The sequence below is a fragment of the Gallinula chloropus genome (genome assembly GCF_964237585.1).
Source record: "Gallinula chloropus genome assembly, chromosome: 7".
NCBI classification, from domain to species: domain Eukaryota; kingdom Metazoa; phylum Chordata; class Aves; order Gruiformes; family Rallidae; genus Gallinula; species Gallinula chloropus.
The window spans coordinates 24,902,853-24,921,919 of record NC_140092.1 but is presented as its reverse complement, the minus strand read 5'-3'; the positions used below and the strand labels follow the sequence as shown (position 1 = coordinate 24,921,919).

At 40.1% G+C, this 19,067-nt stretch overlaps 1 protein-coding gene across 3 annotated transcripts in view; it reads left to right on the top strand.

Moving 5' to 3' along the window:
• TLL1 (tolloid like 1) overlaps nucleotides 1-19,067 on the top strand; it is a gene marked incomplete at both ends in the record, with an annotated part of 126,930 nt that overhangs the window by 96,768 nt on the left and 11,095 nt on the right. For 2 of the 3 annotated variants that reach the window (XM_084266795.1, XM_084266796.1), the window contains 5 exons: nucleotides 4,013-4,208; nucleotides 5,593-5,718; nucleotides 8,665-8,825; nucleotides 11,987-12,167; nucleotides 18,509-18,634. In XM_084266795.1, coding sequence (XP_084122921.1) covers nucleotides 4,013-4,208; nucleotides 5,593-5,718; nucleotides 8,665-8,825; nucleotides 11,987-12,167; nucleotides 18,509-18,634 — 790 coding nt within the window. Of the gene's footprint in view, nucleotides 1-4,012; nucleotides 4,209-5,592; nucleotides 5,719-8,664; nucleotides 8,826-11,986; nucleotides 12,168-15,930; nucleotides 16,051-18,508; nucleotides 18,635-19,067 lie in introns of all 3 variants that reach the window. The other variant, XM_084266794.1, reaches the window with a different exon arrangement.

The following is a 19,067-nucleotide window of genomic DNA, read 5'->3' as shown; positions in this document are numbered from 1 at the left end:
TCCAGGGGGTTTGTACAGATCAGCCACATCAGTCTTCCTCTGTTGAGGAATCTGTTAATTCCCCTGTTAATCTTTGTGTGGATGGAGTTCATTTAAACTATTTTTACATAGGTCGGGGAATAAATTTTATCTGTTGTTCTGATTCCACTAGGCATATATCCAGTCTTTTATGACTAAAGTCTAGGATCTAAGTTGGATATGTTTACCTGTACTGGAATTTGACTCTGTCAACCAAAAAAATTAACAATGACAAAACATAATTGGAAGATTTCTCATGAAATATGTTCGCTCTCAGGTTTGCTCCTCAAATCCCAACCCTCCCCTCAGTTGGGGGTGTGCTACTAAACAAATGTATTCTAGAATTTTTAATGAAATCTTTTTTAGTCTAAAGTAATCTTTTTAAAAACTTTTTCAAAATTGAAACTATTTACAAGGAATTTTCTTTTCTTTTTGGGATGGATGTGGAGAAAGCCTTTGGCTTTCCATTTCACCAGGAAATTTTGCAGTGTTTTTCCTGTGTTTATGTGCCTGTCTGAGGCAATTTTTTGGCATTTTTCTCAAGTTAGTTCTCTATAGCCATTCAAATTCTGGGTTTCCTCCAAAACCTTCAGGAGCCAATGGTATCTTTCATTCCCCTACAAACAATGAATTTTTCTATAAAACCTGATTGTTTATTCTTTTTGCATTATTTCTTCTCTTCTGTATGTAATATTAATCTTGTGAAATTTTAATGCTGCAGTAAATAAGGTTTTCAGGCTCAGTCCAGTTACAACTAAACTTGCTGGGAGTCCTTTCATTAACTTGAGGAGAATTTCTACCCTTGTAGTAGGCAAAAGTGTAATAGATCTTTGTATGGCAGTGTTGCTAGATGACAGTACCATGCCATCTTAAAACCTGAGGTACAGATAAACACAGTACATTTTATACTAGTTTTTTTTCATCACTTACCACATGCCTTAACACCACTAGTTGTTTCTCCAAAACATCATACTTATCTGTCAGCTTACATATAGGCTTCCTGATTCAATCCCTTAATATAATAATATTGATAATAATAATGGCATCACTTGCAGTAGTAGCATACTAAAAATAAATGAATGTGGTAGAATGGGCACCTTTGGAATTCTTTTATTGAAAATCAATAGCGCTTTTAAAGTTGGTTGGTTTTTATTGTCTCAGGAAGTTTAGCAACTTACTGCTATACAAAATGTACTTATTGCTGTTGACTTCTGCCAAAAATAGTGTGATTCTCAGAAAAGAAACTAGCAATTCACCTCAACGGGAATTTGGTGTAGGTAGCTCAGAGCTGCACTTGGCCTGTGAAAAATCAGATTTTCCAGATTTCCATTTCCAGAACATGGAAATGTAGAAGTTGTTAATTAACAAGTCTGTAGTAGTGAAATGATCACAGACATCCATGGGGAAAATGCACGATTCCTTCACTGATATTAGTGAGCTTTGGACCGGGTCACTTCTCTCTGCATCAGAGTGCATTGTGGGTTTTTTTAAACAAGAGATAAAAGCAGACTTCGTTTCAAATCAGGATTTGATGTCACATGTATAAAATTTATTATTTAGATTAATAAAAAATTGGAATCATTATGAAAATATCAAATATGTATCAGTGCTCATCTAGACATGTGCTTGACCACATTAGTTGCAAACATCCAATAGCCATTTAAGTCAGCATCCCAAATCGTCTTGACTTTTTTCACTCCTTTCCCAAACTCTGGCACAATTCCTGCTCAAACAGCTAAGAAATCAGAGTAAATGGCAGCATGGATTGTGCCAGAGAAGTGAATGGGAGAGAACTGTATGAATATATATATATATTATATAAATGCTTGAAGAATTGGAAAGTTGGAAAGAAGACTGACCGATATTTTTGCGTAAGTGCCATATTTTGATACTATTGAAAGGAAATAAAAGCAAATAGCCCCTTCCCTCACTTTTCCCTCTTACATAAAAGAAGCAGAACTCCTAATGTGCTAAAGGAAAGCTCATTAGTCTGCAGTGGTTACCGAGCTTAGTGTTGGTCACAATGTAGAATTAGAGCAGAGTAGCAGCAATCACTTGTGCTGAAAGAAAAACTGTCTGGAGATAGAATGTGGATTTTTCTAGGTTTGGTTTGGCTTTGACTTCTTTGTCATTTTAACAAAATTTGGGTGTGCTAAATTAAATTTGAGGCTTCTACAATGCGTTGTCCCTGACTGTGGTTCTTCCCTTCCCACCACCTCTCCCTCCCGCAACGTACCTCACGATTCAGCCCCTTTAGTTGAACAATAGTTTTCTTAGAGGATTTATTTTTGAACTCTTGCATTTAGTTAATTCTTTTATAGCTAATATTTTAATATGCTATATTACTTGAGTAACATGAAGAGAGCCTGCAGTAAAACGACCCAGATCAAGAGGGATTTAAAAGCTGGGAAAGATACTCTCTCAGTAAAGAGTGTGTAGTGGTTTAACCCCAGCTGCCAGCTAAGCACCATGTGTCCTGCTGCTTACATCTCCCTGGTGGGATGAAGGAAGAGTTGGAAGTGTAATAGGAGGAAGACTTTTCGGTTGAGGCAAGCCATAGGGAAACCAACAGCCCCATGCACAAGCAAAGCAAGATGAGGAATTCGTTCCCCACTTCCCACAGGCAGGCAGGTGTTCAGGCAGCCCTGGGAAAGCAGGGCTCTGGCACAAGTAACTGCTACTTGGGAAGACAAATGCCACTGCTCTAATTATCCATCCATGGTACTGAATATCGCTGTGGTCACTGGGGTCAGCTGTCCTGGCTGTGTCCTCTCCCAAATCTTTGTGCATCCCTGGCCTCATCGCTCATGTGGTAGGGTTGGGTGAGACGCAGAAAAGGCCTTGGCTCTGCATAAGCACTGCTCAGCAACAAAAAAATCATCTCTGTGTAATCAACCCTGCTTTCAGAAGAAATCCAAACCATGTCCCCATCCTAGTTACTGTGGAGAAAGTTAACTCTGTCACAGCCAAACCCTGAACAGACAGGCATCATATATTATACAGGCTCTGGATGGGATAGTGTTTGGACTGCTATTGCTTTCTTTGTGCAGTTCCTGCTCTGACTCCGCAAATACTATTATGTAAAGGGCTCAAGAATTATTACCCAAGTAGAAATGCTCACGTGTGCAGTCACATGCTGATCTGTGTTTGAATGTCACCTGGCAGGACGTCTGAACAAGAGGGGCATTTTCAGCTGTTCTGGTTTCAATAGGTTTCTTCATCGGTATGGGAAAGATTCACTTACTGGCCAAGAAAGTCAAATGACTGCACCTGAAATAGGGAATCACACATCAGAAACTAGATACATCAACTGCTGAAAAAGAATTTTTTTTTCTTTGTCCTCTGCTCTGTTGACAACTTAAGAGCTGATAATTTTAGGAGTGTCTCTGGAACTTATTCTACAGATGGCCCAATCTCTTAACGCACTGTACTTTTTTTACAGTTTTCACAGTGGGTAGTAGCAAATGCAAAGTTTTTCACTGTTTTCAAGATAAAGGAAGAAAATACAATATTGCTCATCACCTGAAATAGTGCAGGTTGATAATGTCTAAAAATCATATGCACATCAATCAAAGTTGAGCTTTTTAATATTTTAAAACAAATTAGTATTTCTGACCTGGTGAGTTGTTGAACTGTTAGTCTTGTCTGCTTGGGCAAACGTGAGGAAAGCGGGTCTTACTCAAAGTAGGAATTCAGTGACGCAACACTGAGAAGCTTAGAGGTGAGTGTGTCTCTTCAGTTACTTTTTCCCAGTTCCATTGTTGTGTCCTGCATAACAATCTCAGAATTATTTATTCTTGTACAAAACAAGTGTAGTAAAAAAAAAGAGTCCAGCGGCACTTGTTCTGTTCCTCATCTTCCTGGTGTTTGAACCAAAACAGAGAACCCTAACCTCAACTTTGGAAAAAATTCTAGCTGGTTATTTATTAGCTGATTGATGTTTGTTATTTGTGGTCAAGTTCAAACGGGTTACTTTGAGAATAATTTTTTACAGATTGAAAGACATGATAACTGTGCATATGACTACTTGGAAATCCGAGATGGAACAAATGAAAACAGTCCTTTAATTGGTCACTTTTGTGGCTACGACAAACCAGAAGACATTAGATCTACCTCTAATACCCTCTGGATGAAGTTTGTTTCTGATGGAACTGTTAACAAAGCAGGGTTCGCGGCTAACTTTTTTAAAGGTAAATGGTAAAGCATATTTTCAGACCTGTGAACTTCTTATCATGTGTTTCTGTATTAGGAAAAACAGGATAGGATATGAAAAATTTTCCAACCTATTTTTTTCTAACATCAGTTCTGCACTGTCTCCCGCATGTTTTTTACCTGGGCATGCAGTCTTATCAAATCAATTATTTTTGTCTCCTTGTAAAATACATCCAAAGAATAAACAAACATTTTAGTGTGGCTTCCTCTTCTCCTCCGGTTCAGATAATCAACTGAGTTTTGAAACATCTTTGGAACATGCTTTATCTGGTGAAAAGATGGGGTTTGGACATACTGTGTTATCAAATGTGAAGTTAAGATGTACAGTCACAGCAGAGACAACTTGGTCTTCTTGGTTAAGGTGTTTCCTTTTCTCTAGATGTTGTGGGCTTTCTAGCTCTGTTACTATGTTAGGCAGTTTTAGCAATTTATTGCTTTCTGTCAGCAAGGAAAAAAACCCCAAACTGTGAAATCATGCAGAGACCAATGGCCTCACAGTCCTCCTCCAGTTTTGGATTGGTGGGAGTGTCATACTGCTGCAGCCATACCTGAGGCACACTGTGCATGGGGAGTGTGTCTTTCCTGCTCCATGATGACACATGGAATACATACAGGGCATCCTACTAGGAAAACCCTTTTGCTCTTCCCACAAGCCACAAGCTGGTGCTCTTCTCACCCTAACTGCCAGCTTTAGCTATAGACAATTATGCCCTTGATATGAAAATGGGAGCTTGCTTTCATTCTGAAGAAATTACATGTCCCAGCACATGGAAACAGCGTTACACCGTCTGAAGAATATTTTAACAATGAACCTTGTAGGCATTATACTTCAGAGCTAGTATAGATGATAAATACATTGTTCCTTTCCCTCCCCCATCCCTGGTGCATCTTGTTCCCTTTAATATCAGTAGAATGAAAACCTAGGATTTGAGGATTCTGTTAATCTGGTTTTGAGTATGAATTCAGGATAATGTGCAAATTGATTCTGTAGGAGATAAAGTGCCCTTCGAGTGACCCTGCTGTGGATTTTCAATCTTTCTGCCAATATTTTATATGACCTTTAGATTACGGCTGCCCGAGTTATTGTATGCTGCCCACAAAGTGCTTATAAATTAGGCACACAGCTGTCAGTAGGTATTGTTGTAAAAATAACCACCCAAACCCCACAAAGGACAAATTTGTGTCTTCTCCATTGCAGATCTCCTTAGCATTTGAAAATGCTTTAGTCAGCAGCCCTGGGGTGTTATATAGCACGCCCAATAGTGACATTCTTATGGCTTTCTGGGTTAATATTGATGCAGCACTTACAGCTGAGGAAGGTAATTATTTAACATATTTCTGCATTCTCCCCTGTCTTGGCAGAGGAAGATGAATGTGCCAAACCTGACAATGGTGGCTGTGAGCAGCGCTGTGTAAATACTCTAGGCAGTTACCAGTGCGCCTGTGATCCTGGCTATGAACTTGGTCCCGACAAAAAGAGCTGCGAAGGTACAGTGTGTTTTGGCATTAGGGGCTCTGGAAGCTTTACTGAGACGCTACACCTCTTGTACACTCTGTCCTAGCAACGGGAGTTCTGTGGAACCCAGCCCAAAAAACAGAGGTAGCGGTGCTGAGGCAGGGTCTGTCTGTGGTAGTCATCTTCATCCCATGTCTGTCGCTGATTTTGCTTTCCAAGATATGCTGTTTGATTGGGAAGGATGCCAGGCAGAACTTCCGTACCTTCCCAAACCACTTACTGCACTACTTGTTAAAGTAAAGCCTCCCACCCAGTGTGAGGAGACGATCCTCAGCAGAGCACCATGTTGCTGTCTGAGGATCAGCATACTCTGTCCCTCTGACCACCTCTGACGTGGGTGTGATTGAGGAGTGGCTGGTTTGAAGAACAGGACCCTTTATTCACAAAGCTCAGAGAAATCCTCCCCACTCACCATCAGATTGTGGACTTTTCTAAGTGGGAACAAATTCTGTGTTTCAGGATGAGCAAAGCATATTCAATTAATCATTTGGAGAAGTAAAAACTTGATAAATTTGAAGTCTGTGTGAACATGGTATTTAACTGAGATAAACTTCTATATCCTATGCATTTCATCTTGAAGGAAAGAAGCGGATGCCCTTATTACACACCAATTATTGTTGTGGGGTTTTTTATTCATAAGCATCAATATATTCAGGGATAGCTCAAATTATTCTTATCTCAGTCCATCTGTTTGTTCCAGTAGTGAATGGAGTTTGAAAATTGGAGTGCAACAGTTTTCTTCAGATATGATTCACTTGTCTCTCCTTTTTCCAATTTCCTGACTTTAATTCATGACTCATCACAATTTGGGGTAGCTTGCTTAATTGCTTTGCACTTTTTCTCTCTTTTGGTTTTGGTTCTGTAGGGTTGTGATGTTTGCTTGCTCGTTTGCACGTGGGAGGTGGTGAATAGACTGATACTGCAGGCATGTTGAACGACAGGTTTCATCAAGCTAGGTGGTTTTTTTGGCTGAGGGTTCACCCCCGCCCCCCCCAGCCTCAACTTTAAGAGTGAGCATATGGGGAAAAACAATTTATTTCCAAAAGCCTGTTGTATTGAGATGTCCACATATGAGGCAGTATGCGGAAAGTAAGGTTAATCTATGGGGGGGGCAGGGGGCCACAAAGACAGGTTTGATCTCTGGGCCTTTGATCATCAGCTCAAATTTATTTAAGGAGTTTGGTTTAGTCTCCATGCTGATCTGAGTCAGTGTATTAGGGAGGATTACTCTTCTTGCAGAAGAACCCTCTGCCTCCAAAAAGTATTGGAGGAATACCTACCTCCCTGGCACTGGGACAGAAAAGCAACTCTGGCAAAAAGAGGGTCCGTTCAGAGTAGCTCAGTACAGTGTGGAGCAAAGCCCAAGCTATCCCTAAAAGGGTGAACACGTCTAGATACTTGCTGCATCTAGATACTACCTTGAGGGTCTGCTGAATTAAAATCACTGCGTAATCACAGTGAGCGTTGCCACCCTAGTTATAGTTGGGAATAGGGTTTTTGAGTTTAAGGGGTGACCGAGCTATATCAACTCACATGTGATGCAGAAGGAGAAGCCTCTAACTCAGAAGCTGTGCCCAGCACTTCACTGCTGTGCTGGCATGCCCAGAAAATTCCTTCATGCTGGTCAAACCCAAATCTCTCCTGCTGGCTGGGAGCCTGCTAGCAGGCTTTAAGAGAAGTGGGGTTCCAGGGTTTCACTGTTTTCTCACTGTTGCCTCGAGGAACAATGGAGTCAAATCTGAAAACTAGCAGTCAGTAGTCACCCTGACCCAGGCTGGATCGGTTGGGGGTACAGCTTGTGACATCTAAGTGCAGTGGCTAAACCTGTGCCTGGTTTCCTTCCACACAGTGTGCTGTGACCTAGGGTCTTAGCCCCCACCCTGCTCCGGTCAGATGATGTGTATACCAAGGAATGCATGGAAGACCAGGTGCCAGGAGAAAGACTGGAAGGTGTCTGGGTTGGTCAAGTGTGCCCTGGCACAAAAACTGAAGCAGATCTATTGTGTGGGGCCATCAGCCCACGGGAATAGCCGGTTTTAAAGTGTTCAGCATTAGTGCAGAGTAGTTGGAAGAAGGTAGAACTTCCCCCCACCTTCTCATTAGAAAGAGATTTGTGGATGATTTCCAGTGCTGTCACAGTACTGGAATGGTATCAGTAGAGCAGAGTCTGATTGAGAATCCCTGCAAATCCCATTACTTTCCTTTTGTTTAAAAAAAAGCCTCAAAACCCAAAAAACCTTCCTGCAGATGGAAAAGATTAACACATTAGTGTTTATCCTTTGCTATCCGAACCGCATTCACAAACATGGTGCTGTGTTGTTACGCTGCATGGAGATGACTGTTATTCACAAATATGCTGGGCAGGGGGTTTATATGTTGCTTGAACATCCATACTTCAGTAAAAGTAATTGTGGCTGAAGAGTACACAACTGCTATCCCAAAGAACCGATCCCGTCTCGGATGTTATGGGAGGCTCTGTGAGCTGGGACAGGTAGGGCTGGTTCTGGATCAATAGCCAGGGTGAGAAGCCGGGGAGATGCAAAGCACATCTTAAGTAGTCCGTTTGTCAGCAGAGGGGTGGCCAAGGTCCCGGAGAGGGCGGTGAGGTCAGAGGATGTGCATGGGAAAGGCTGTGAGAGAATAACCAGAGTCTCTGGAGGGAAGGGAAAAGAATGAATACGATAACGCCTCGTGCAGTCCTGAAACTTATCTCCATCCACAACCCTGCATACTGTTCAGATAGGGGCTGTCTCCTTCTCTTTGTTTGCACCAAATGTGATAAAGCACAATTCTGATTAGTCTGCCCAGGCATCACAGCAGTGTGAGGAGGAAGAGGGCTGAATCTTCTCAGTGTGCTTCTGTTTATAGTAAAACGCGGGTTCAGTCAAGGAACGATGCTCTCCCTTTCAATTTTACAGCTGCTTGCGGAGGACTCCTGACAAAGCTAAATGGGACTATAACCACACCAGGGTGGCCCAAAGAGTATCCTCCAAACAAAAACTGTGTGTGGCAGGTGGTTGCCCCGACGCAATACCGAATTTCAATGAAGTTCGAGTTCTTTGAGTTGGAAGGAAATGAAGTAAGTAACCGCGAGCAGAGCACTGCGCCATCCACCCCACGCCAAACAGTTTCACGGGCATTTGAAAATTGACATTGTCTTAGAAAACCTCTGCGGACTGCTCACCCGCTGACAGTAACCATAGATATTCTTGTTTTCATTTTGGGGCTGTTTCTGGATTCTTTCAAAACAAACACGGAGAGAATAGCTCTCTTTTACATAGCATCTAAATGTATACGCATTGGGAGAAATTTAAAGGAAATGTTCTCTGCTGAGTCTCAGCTGACTTTTTTTTATCAACAAAGTAAAACAGAGCAAATGGCTGAGGCACATTGGAATGAATTCAAGGGAGGAAAATCTGGAGAAACCAAATCATCTTTACAGGTTGTGACTACAAAGCATACGCATAAGCTCCGGTTAACGAGGCAGTGAGGGAGTGTTTAAATCACTCCCGAGTATCTCACGGGGGAGGGATTGTTTAAAAGGAGCAGTACCAGAAATGGGGCCCAAGAGAACACCACCTGTGTTTGAGCAGGGCAGTCCCTGTAGGCACGGGGCGTCTTATCCTCAGGTCAGGGAGAGGGGCACCCTCTGTGTGCTAAGGGCTGTAGCTCTGAACAAAGTGGTGGGGGTCGTGGTGGTTTTGGGAGTGAATCAGTAAAATATGAATCATAGAATCATATGGTTGCAAAAGATCTTCAAGATCATCAAGCCCAACCATCATCCCTACTACAGCACTGTAACCTCTAAACTATCTCCTGAAATGCCACATCTACCCGTTTTTTGAATGGCCTCAGGGACAGCCATTCCACCCCCTCCCTGGGCAGCCTGTGCCAACGCTTCACCAATCTTTCAGTGAAGAAGTTTTTCCTAATATCCAATTGGAACCTCCCCCTTTACAACTTGAACCCATTCCCTCTTGTCCTGTCAGTAGTTATTAGTGAGAAGAGGCCAGCCCCTGCCTCACTACACCATCCTTCCAGGGAGTTTCAACATCAATTTTTTAGCCTCTGTTCTGTTTCCTTGGTACTGTGCTCTTGTACCATTGAGTTCCCCTGCCAGCCACACTCTAGTCATAATATTTTGCAGCCGTCAAGTTTATCTGGATATTCTTCACATGGTGTTAGTAATCAAATCCCAGGATGCTATTTCTCACTAGGCAAACTTGTAGCAACATACTTAATATGAGGATGGTACATGTTTTGGGTGCAAAATCTGACATGGCAAAGCTGGAGTTTAGTTTATGACTAAGGAACAACCCAGGCATTGCTCCTCCGAAAGTATCTCAAAATTATATGCAGAAGGAGCAATGTGAGATATTTTTATTGTTTTTTTTTAAAACAATTTTAAGTGGGTTCTGAAATCCATGAGATTCCAGCTTCACATGATTTATATCTTACTCTGATGTCCTGTTATCATTGTTACAAAAAATGCAAAAGGTGTAAGAAAACTTGCAAAGCCCAAAGAATTGAAATTTAATTGACACTTGAATTAAAATGTAATAATGAGCGTTTTTCCTGCACTTTCTTGATATTTAAGACAGATTTGCAAGGAAGATACTGGGGATATAATAAGCTAAACCAGTTTTCTAAAGTCATTACAAGACACACAACCTAAGCTGACGTGGAAAACGTATACATAATCTCTTTTAACATCTAAGAACTTTGGTTTGATCTTCTGCCGTGCTACTAAATCTCAGCTTTGTATTATTAAATAGTACTGCTAAGGATGAGACCTGTGAAAATCAGAAGCAACATAGAATACCCAAACATTGTAATATATTGTCTGAGTGCAGACATACAGTGTAGCAAATGGTCTAATTTATTTATTTTTGTAATAAAATCTCCATTTAGGACCAAATTTAATGTGTTTTCCAAAATTACAATTTTAATATTTTACATTTACATGTTACCATTTTAATTTTACATGTAATTTGTAAAGTTTTTTTTTAAATACAGTGTATTATGAAAGAATTTAGACATATCTGAAATTAAATTTCATTTCTAATCTAAAGCTATAAGCCCATCAAAACTCACCACTGAAAATTACTGGGATTTATTAATGATGTGAGCTATATTTGAAAAAAAAATCACGTGCATCAAAATGAATTTATCTTACAATTAGTATAAATCAATACATGGCAGTTTTATAAATCTTTGCTTTCTGTACATTGTATAAAAGTAGTTTCAACTGGATTTGTTGCTTTTCAGCTATGCAACATATGAAAATTATTCCAGTAACCATCATTTAATGCTTCATAGGGAGAAAGAGCAAAAAAAGCCAAAACATCCTTTTCTGTAGTTGTCTTTCAGCTTCCCTGACATTTCTTTTTTTTTCACTAGAAATAGCTATTTATCAAATACAACTTGGATTTAATGGACAATTTAAGCTCTGTATGTATCCTCCTGGCCACTGTTTTCTCCTAAGCTATTAATTGCAGACAACTGGGACATTTCTGATTAAATGATTGATAGTTGAGCCTAAGAAGCTTAGAAGTTTTTGGGTGGAAGGCTTTAGGTTGGCCAAGGGATTATGAACTGAAAGTATTATCATGAGCAGTAGGCCTTGCATAAGGCTTTTTCATTACATTGTTTTATTTTATTATTCTTAACCTTTTAATGAAAATGGCATCATGCATCAGCCCTCTAAATTATAGCTGTACTAGAGTGTGTTAAAGATGTAGAGGTTTAATAGTGCAGATTTGTATGTTTGTAAATATAAGTTTTTTCACTGTAACATACAAGCCTATCTTGTATGTTTCTGGGTGAAAATTAACATTCTTTTTTAAAAAATCTATGAGATATAAGCAATAGAAGGTTTGTAGGTTCTGGATATGTGGTTTATAGGACCTAGGTACAATTTTTAGGGCGAATATATCTACATTTATCCTAACATCACTGGAATTTTTACTTTTTAGAATAAAAGGGAAAATTACTGAGCATCTTGAAAGGCAGATGCTGAACACAGATTAGTTGCTATTAAAATATTGGTTTGAGCGGTAATGTGTAATTCCTATGCAAAATCAGAAACTGGTTTTGAGTGTTCACAGGTTTTCAGAGTTAAGGAAAAAAGGCCGTTATCCCATTGTTGTGCAGCAGTACCCATCTGAGCTCTTGCATTGGTAAATAACAGCGGGCTTTTCCTTTGGGTAGCCAAAATAAAGGTGTTCTTTGTTCCCTTAGGTTTGCAAATATGATTATGTGGAGATCCGTAGTGGCCTTTCTTCTGATTCTAAACTACATGGTAAATTCTGCGGTACAGAAGTGCCTGAAGTTATCACCTCCCAGTACAACAACATGCGGATTGAGTTCAGATCTGACAACACTGTGTCAAAAAAAGGTTTCAAGGCACACTTCTTCTCAGGTATGGAACATCCGTCTGGTGTACCCGTCAGCGCGCCTGCCTGTACACTTGGCTGGAAATGAATAGCCATGTTTTGGTATGAAAGTGGCCTTCTCCCTTACAGTTTTCCTGGTAGATTCAACTCTGTTTTATTTATAGAAGCATAAACCACTCTCCTGCCTTCAAAACACTGTTCTGCATTGTAATGTCTATATATAGTAGAAAATATAGGGAATGTATATGGTTGGGTTTTTTTTTTTAATAACAGGAGAGGCAAATGAACTTGGTGAGATACAGAAAAAGAGAAGATTTACTGAGTGTTTTAAACTTTTGATTAGATTGGGGTTTTTTTCCTGAGTTTTGTGGCTGTTTTTTCAGATCCTAGTTGCAATGTGGTATGAATCCCATACGGTGCACACTTGTGGTTTCTTCATCTCAGGTCTGTTAATATAATACATTAGTTATGAAATTACCACTTGGTGCTACAACATTTGTTTAACATTATGGGTGCTTTCTTGCCAAACTTTTTGCTCCTTAATGTTCTGCAGAAGGACAGAGTCAAAGCCCTTGCTGTTGCAGAAATGTGTGTGTCTAGTTGCAAGTGTAATTTCACTGGGGCAAATTGGAGAGATGGAAGTTTCTATCTTCCAAGGACATGTGTCATTGAAAAAGTTGGACCAGAGTGAAACTGAAGATGTGAGGAAATATTTGTGCAGCTGGGCTCTCTGCAATTACTGGTTAAGACTAGATGATGATAATCTGGCTGTGGTAGGGTAACACCTGGTGTTAGGAGGGAAATTCTGTGTAGCATGTTGCTTGTGTGTTTACACGCACAGATGTATGCCACCTCCTATAAAACAACACAACAAAACAGCATCTGACCACTTCCCCAGACTGGAAGTCACTTGGAAGCTTTTGGGGTTTGAATTCTGCCCCAACCAAGTTCTTTGACAGCACTTAAAAATGTGAATCTGGAGAATCCTGCTTGTGTTTAGTGTGTAGCAAAATGTGTTACCAGGCACTGATATCAGCATTTATTAGCTCAAATATTTTGTCAAAGCTGAAATGAAAATGGTATTTCATCGGTTAGCTTTAAGAACTGATAACTATGACCAAGTCATAAGAAGCAGTATTTTCTGTAAGTGCTGGAGTTAGGAAAGTGAGGAAGATAGCTGTCAAGACAGTTTAGAATTCCAATGCTTTCTCATTGTTACTGCTTTGATAATTTTCTTAAGCAGTTCTGAAAGATGGAAAAAAGTGTTTCATCTCATACAAACAAATTTACAAAAATTTTACTTCCTCTAAAGCACATTAGGTTTTTCTAGTGATCGTATTTTAGTGGTCATAGCCCTTCAGCTCCACCTTTACATATGGTATCACTTTTTACCTTTAGATTTATATTTTACATCAGAAAGAAGCTTTCAAGGTTTACTCATTACTTGAGGTAAATACATGTATGTGTACAACAGTTTTCTCCTGGAAACACACAGCTAGTGGCTCCACATTGGCCTAGTGCTGCCAGCAGGAACTGTCACATACTTTGACCTTTTACAGGCCCATGTATGGACATGTTCCAGTACTAAAAACAGCCTTTATATTAAGCTGGTTAGTTATTTTCAGTGTTTTCAGGTATTTTCATATGCCGGATAAGGTTGGCAATGAGACCTTGTGTAAACTCTGTGGTTCAGAAGCTGTGTTTTGTGGACATGCTGAACATTCACACATCCATAGAACCATTTCAGCTTTCTTTAAAGTGATAGTTCATTGTCGCAGATTTATTCATTTCAGTGACTGGATAAATGGTCTATTAATATTATGAGTATGTTCTAGGAAAAAAATCACGCCAATGTTACATGTTGGGGAAAGACTGGATTATAATTCATGGATTTGAAAGTATCAGGTTGTAATTCTTCAGAATGATTATTTCCCTGGTCTTTTAGAGTTCTGAAGGAAATGTTCACAGAATCATCACTAGGTTGGAAAAGATTTTTAAGATCCCTGCCACCACTCCCCCAGGTGAAATTCCATATTTCCTGACAATTTAAAAATAAAGAGAAGTTTTAAATTATGCCATTGATCACTGGAATAAATTCATTAGCCAGGGATAAATCTGAACTGATGTGTGTTTTTCCTGGGTAGGGCTGTGTTACGTGTCCCAGACATGACATATATCTAATCCCCTTGAAAGACAGGAAGTTTGATATACACTTATAGATTCAGAGACTATAAATTCACTGAATGTTCATAGTGCATGATCATTTCACTCCTTTCATATGAATTGGGGTACCATTTGTAGCAGCTTCTGAACTTCTCTTTCTCCTTTTGGCAATATTTTCTGAATGAAAACAGAAACTTCTTAACGCTTGAGACAGTCAAACTTCTGAACTTAATGTATCTAAAAAGAGATTGCATCTCTCAATAATTTATCAAACAAGACTCCCACAGTGTCAGAAAACGCCACAACTTTCTTATTCCAGAACTCCTTCATACTGAACATAATATGCCATTAGTCTGTCAATAGCTTGTCTTCAGTGAACACTGCTTTTAGAATTATATCTCTGAGGAAATAGCTAGTGCTAGGGACTAAGGTGCTCACTCATGTAAGTAAATCACAATAGAAATATTGGTAAGCATTTAGTAACTTCCCGATTCGTGGGTGAAGGGCACATGCAATGCCCAGCAGGAGAGCCAGGTGGGTAGGTCAAGTAAGCCTGAAGATCAGGAGCTGTAATCTGTTGCACGAAACATGGCCAAATAACTTTTTTTTTTTTGCAATTCTCATGGTGATGAATTCTGCAGCCACTGATACCATTGAGAACACGTGGCCCAGCTCCAGCTCACTCGACAGAAAGCAGTTTTTGGGTGGTTCGAACCCACTGTGATAAACTGTGAAAGCAAACAGTGACATAGGACAGCAGATGACCTGCATTAGGAACGTATTTATGTTGACATTAGCGAACATGTAATTACATTTTTGGCTGCAAAATGGTGTTAACAGCCAGACAGGTGCTACTGGAAAGTGAGAAAAACTTTTTTTTAAAAAACATTTTATAAAATTTCCATTTGCTGGGAGAGTTCTGCAGGAAGCTCCATTGGGAGCCATTGCAGGGATGAAGCTCATCTCCTGTACATGTAATTGAGTTTCTTGGATGAAGAGAAGAAACTAGGGAGCCATAATAGATTAATTTTTAAAAACTTGAATAAAACTTTTTGGAAATGGATATTAGGCTTCTAAACTAAAAGCTACCAGTAATTGTCTTTTATTCTTTCTCCTGCTCTTTCTTCTGTCCTCTCTCTCTCTGCTGCTCGTCAGAAGACCTATTGCAGTCCACTGGGGCCATTAGACTAGAGCAGTGTAAAATAACTCCATGAATTTACTCTAGGAAGGGGAAAAGATAACAATAAAGTACAGACACACATACACACGCTTCTTTCCCTCCCCGTGATGTTTCTAAGAAGATAACCAAATCATTTCTTTAAATTAGTCTTTGTTCCAGTGGTATGATTGATCCCCGGTGAGAACACATCACTGAGCTGGTTCCACTTCTCATACGTTAGAGAGTTGCTTTGGTGTTTAAATAAATGCGATTCTTTGGGCGACTGTTCAAAACATACATGGTGTTTGATGTAATACAGAAATGAGGTTTGCTGGGACAGGTCTTCATGGGTGATTATTCACTGAGCAGTTAAAAAGAGAAAGCCTAGAATATTTCTAGCCTTGATCACGTTTGTTTTGGAGCACGAACTCATCTCTGGTGCCATCCTGGTACGTTTTTTTCCACAGACAAGAAAGCTGCCTGCAAAGAGAAAATTTTTGTTTTTGAATCTTGCAAGGACTTGATACAGGTCCCTTCAGGCCGAGTACGTATTATTGACAGACTGGTGGCCTCTGAGGGTCTCAGAGGTACGACCATTTGTCCTCTGAATGATTGAAGCTAACATTTCCTTGAGAATGGATCTTTCCCCTGTTCTGAGTTCTGACCTGAGGAAGGAAAGTATCCATTCAAAACGGGGAGACTCATTTCCATCTGCCAGCACAACAAATGGCTTTGTTTTCCCACGGCAAAACATTTGTTCCTCTAACTAATACAGACTAATTGTTTTTTTCATGAATTTTGAAACTGGGCAATCAATTTGACAGAAAGTCTGTTCTTAATTATGAAGCGTGAGGAAGGCTTGTTCAACAGTTGCATCCCTGATTAACCATGTACAAGCAATTAATGTGTTCAAATATGTTCCAAAGCTTTTCCTTTCTACCTTCTGTCCATTGTTTAATTTCTGAGTAGGTCCAACATGGGACTGTTCGCTTATATATATGTGTCTCTTGAGAGATTATTTTACAGAATATAAGCTTATTTCACATTAAAATACTTTTCGGTATTTTCACATGGTTTGGTGGGAGATGAAAATGGACAGGGCTTTTATCTAGAATTCCTGTACCTGCTCTGCACATGAAAGCCTAACTTGAATGCAGTTTGAGCTTGCCTTCCATCTGTTTTGTTATTTTGGTAGAAAACTAATACTTAGGAGGGGAAATATTGAGGAGTTTTAGTCACATCCTATCCAGTATCTCATTTTCTTGTTACTCTTCTTCACTTGCAACACAGAGCTAGTTTATGATAGTGCTTGCTTTTATGAAGATCAATGATTAAAACTTTTGTTGGACATTAGATTTATTACCTCAGTTGCATCTCAAGGTGCACAAACAGTGAATTGTGGAGCTTTTACGCTTCTTCTGTCATCAAAATGACAACTAGTATAGGCCTCTGGACATAAGATTCTGGGAGCTACCTATGTTTTCAACTATTTCTTAGCCTTTAAATCTGTCCATGTCTGCAGAAAGCTTCCAAAAACTTTTGGGGTACACAGATTTGAGATTTACAGGACAAAACACTTTGGTCTGGCTTCCAGAATTTATATATAAATGTATGTTATCAATACATATTATAAGTAGAAGCTGATTTTGATGGAAAAACCAGCATGTCAGTGGCTCAAGTGTTGCATACGTTCTAGCTGATAAAGCTGATGTGTGTATATAATGATAACGCAAAAGCTTCCTTTGTTGTGTTACTGACTGTGAGTGTCAGTAAAGTCAGGGGAAAACTACATAAGACAGCAAAACCAGACAAATTTATCCATAGGGGCTTGTAATCTATAGAAGTTCATACTGTGCCTTCTAAAGTCTGAAAGATTGTGTGCTGCCTTGTTTGGAGATAATGCTCGCTGGTGCTTCCCAAGGTCCATGAGGCTGGGGAAAATGCATGCACTGCATTCTAACCCTGAGCAGCAGCTGGACCTCTGGGATGACCACAGTTCCTTTGCTCTTTCCCTCCTCTCTTTTGTGTGTTGAAATGACACAGGCTGTTAACATGTGCATGGTTATATCTATATCTCAGGATTTATATATGTGTTTTTATATATATATATATGGGTATCCACATGTGCATACATATACATGTGTATGTATATATATAGGTATTGTCAGGAGCAGTCTGCCTCTTTTAAATGGACTAGCCTCACCTAAAACGACAACAACTGAGTGACAGAGAGGGTGGCAGCTGAGGCCCCTTGCTAGAGAGACAGCCTGTTAATCTCGTTTGGCTTTTTTCCATGCGATGAGTTTGTAACTGTTTAATGCAGGTCCTATTTCCTCCCCTACTCTCTGCTTTACTTCTAACACACTAAAAGCTCTTTTAAAGGATTATATGGTAATAAATAGAACTGCATGCTGTATTGTAGATTTCCTTGAAATAATTAATGCCAGTTTGGGGGTGGGGGGGTTGATGAAATGTTTTTCTTTGTGTGATGTTCTGCAATGCCCAGATTCATTAAAAGTAAAGCACACTGTCACTCTGCTGGGGAAAAAACAAACCAACTTGCTGAAAAGTTTATGAATTACCTTTCTTTTAATGTGCAGAGCTTGAAACCTTGTTTGGCCTTACGTGTTCCTTTCAAAACACTGCTATTAAATTGTAGCATTTGCATAAAATTGGCATGTTTTTGTGTTGCACATAAATCCCACTCCTGTGAGTTACTGAAACAAAGCTGTAGATGAGATATTTGTGAAATTTTACCACTTGAAAGAGCAGCTGCTGGTAACTGATTTAGCTTACTTTACTAGTGTCCCTCTCCCTGGGGGACTACTCCTCGCTTCCCAGGAGGATGAGGCATCTTATTTGTGCCATGGTGCCAGGTTGCAGGCTGAGCAACGAGTGGCTAAAGCCATGAAACTGCCGCACTGGGAAGAGTGACTGTGCCTTAGTTTATCCTTTTCTGGACTCAAAACACTGTGCTAAACCTTTTTGGTAACGAGCACCGCTGCTAGCTGTGATACTCACCCTGCCTTGTTGTGTATTTCTTAGACAAGGATGAGTGCTCTAAAGACAACGGTGGCTGCCAGCATGAGTGCATCAACACAGTGGGAAGCTACGTTTGCCAGTGCCGGAATGGGTTTGTGCTACACGAGAACAAACACGACTGCAAGGAGGGTAAGTAGGAAGGTGTTTAAATGTTTGGCTGTGCAGCTGTTCTACAGGGAGATCTCTGCAGCTCTCCTACCAAGGAAAAGAATGGGCAAAGAAAGTTTTTGGCAATGGGGGCTTATACATTTGGGCTTAAACACGCCCTCATCCCTGTCTTTCCTGCCCCCTCCATCCCCAGCATTTGTCTGGCAAAGTTTGAGGTCCACGGGAATGCACTTTGGAAAACTTGGGATTGCTGTCAGGGAGTACTACTTTTAATAGCGCTGTGAGGCATGGAACATTTAGAACTGTGATAGAGGATTTATCTAACCCTGTGTTAAATCCAGGAATAGTGGAGAAGCTTGGTGAAGCTGTCATTTGCCCCTATCAGTAGCAGTTAGTCTCCTTGCGGTCAGGTTGAAACTGTATCTGCACTTTCTGGGTTTATTTTAGGGGACAT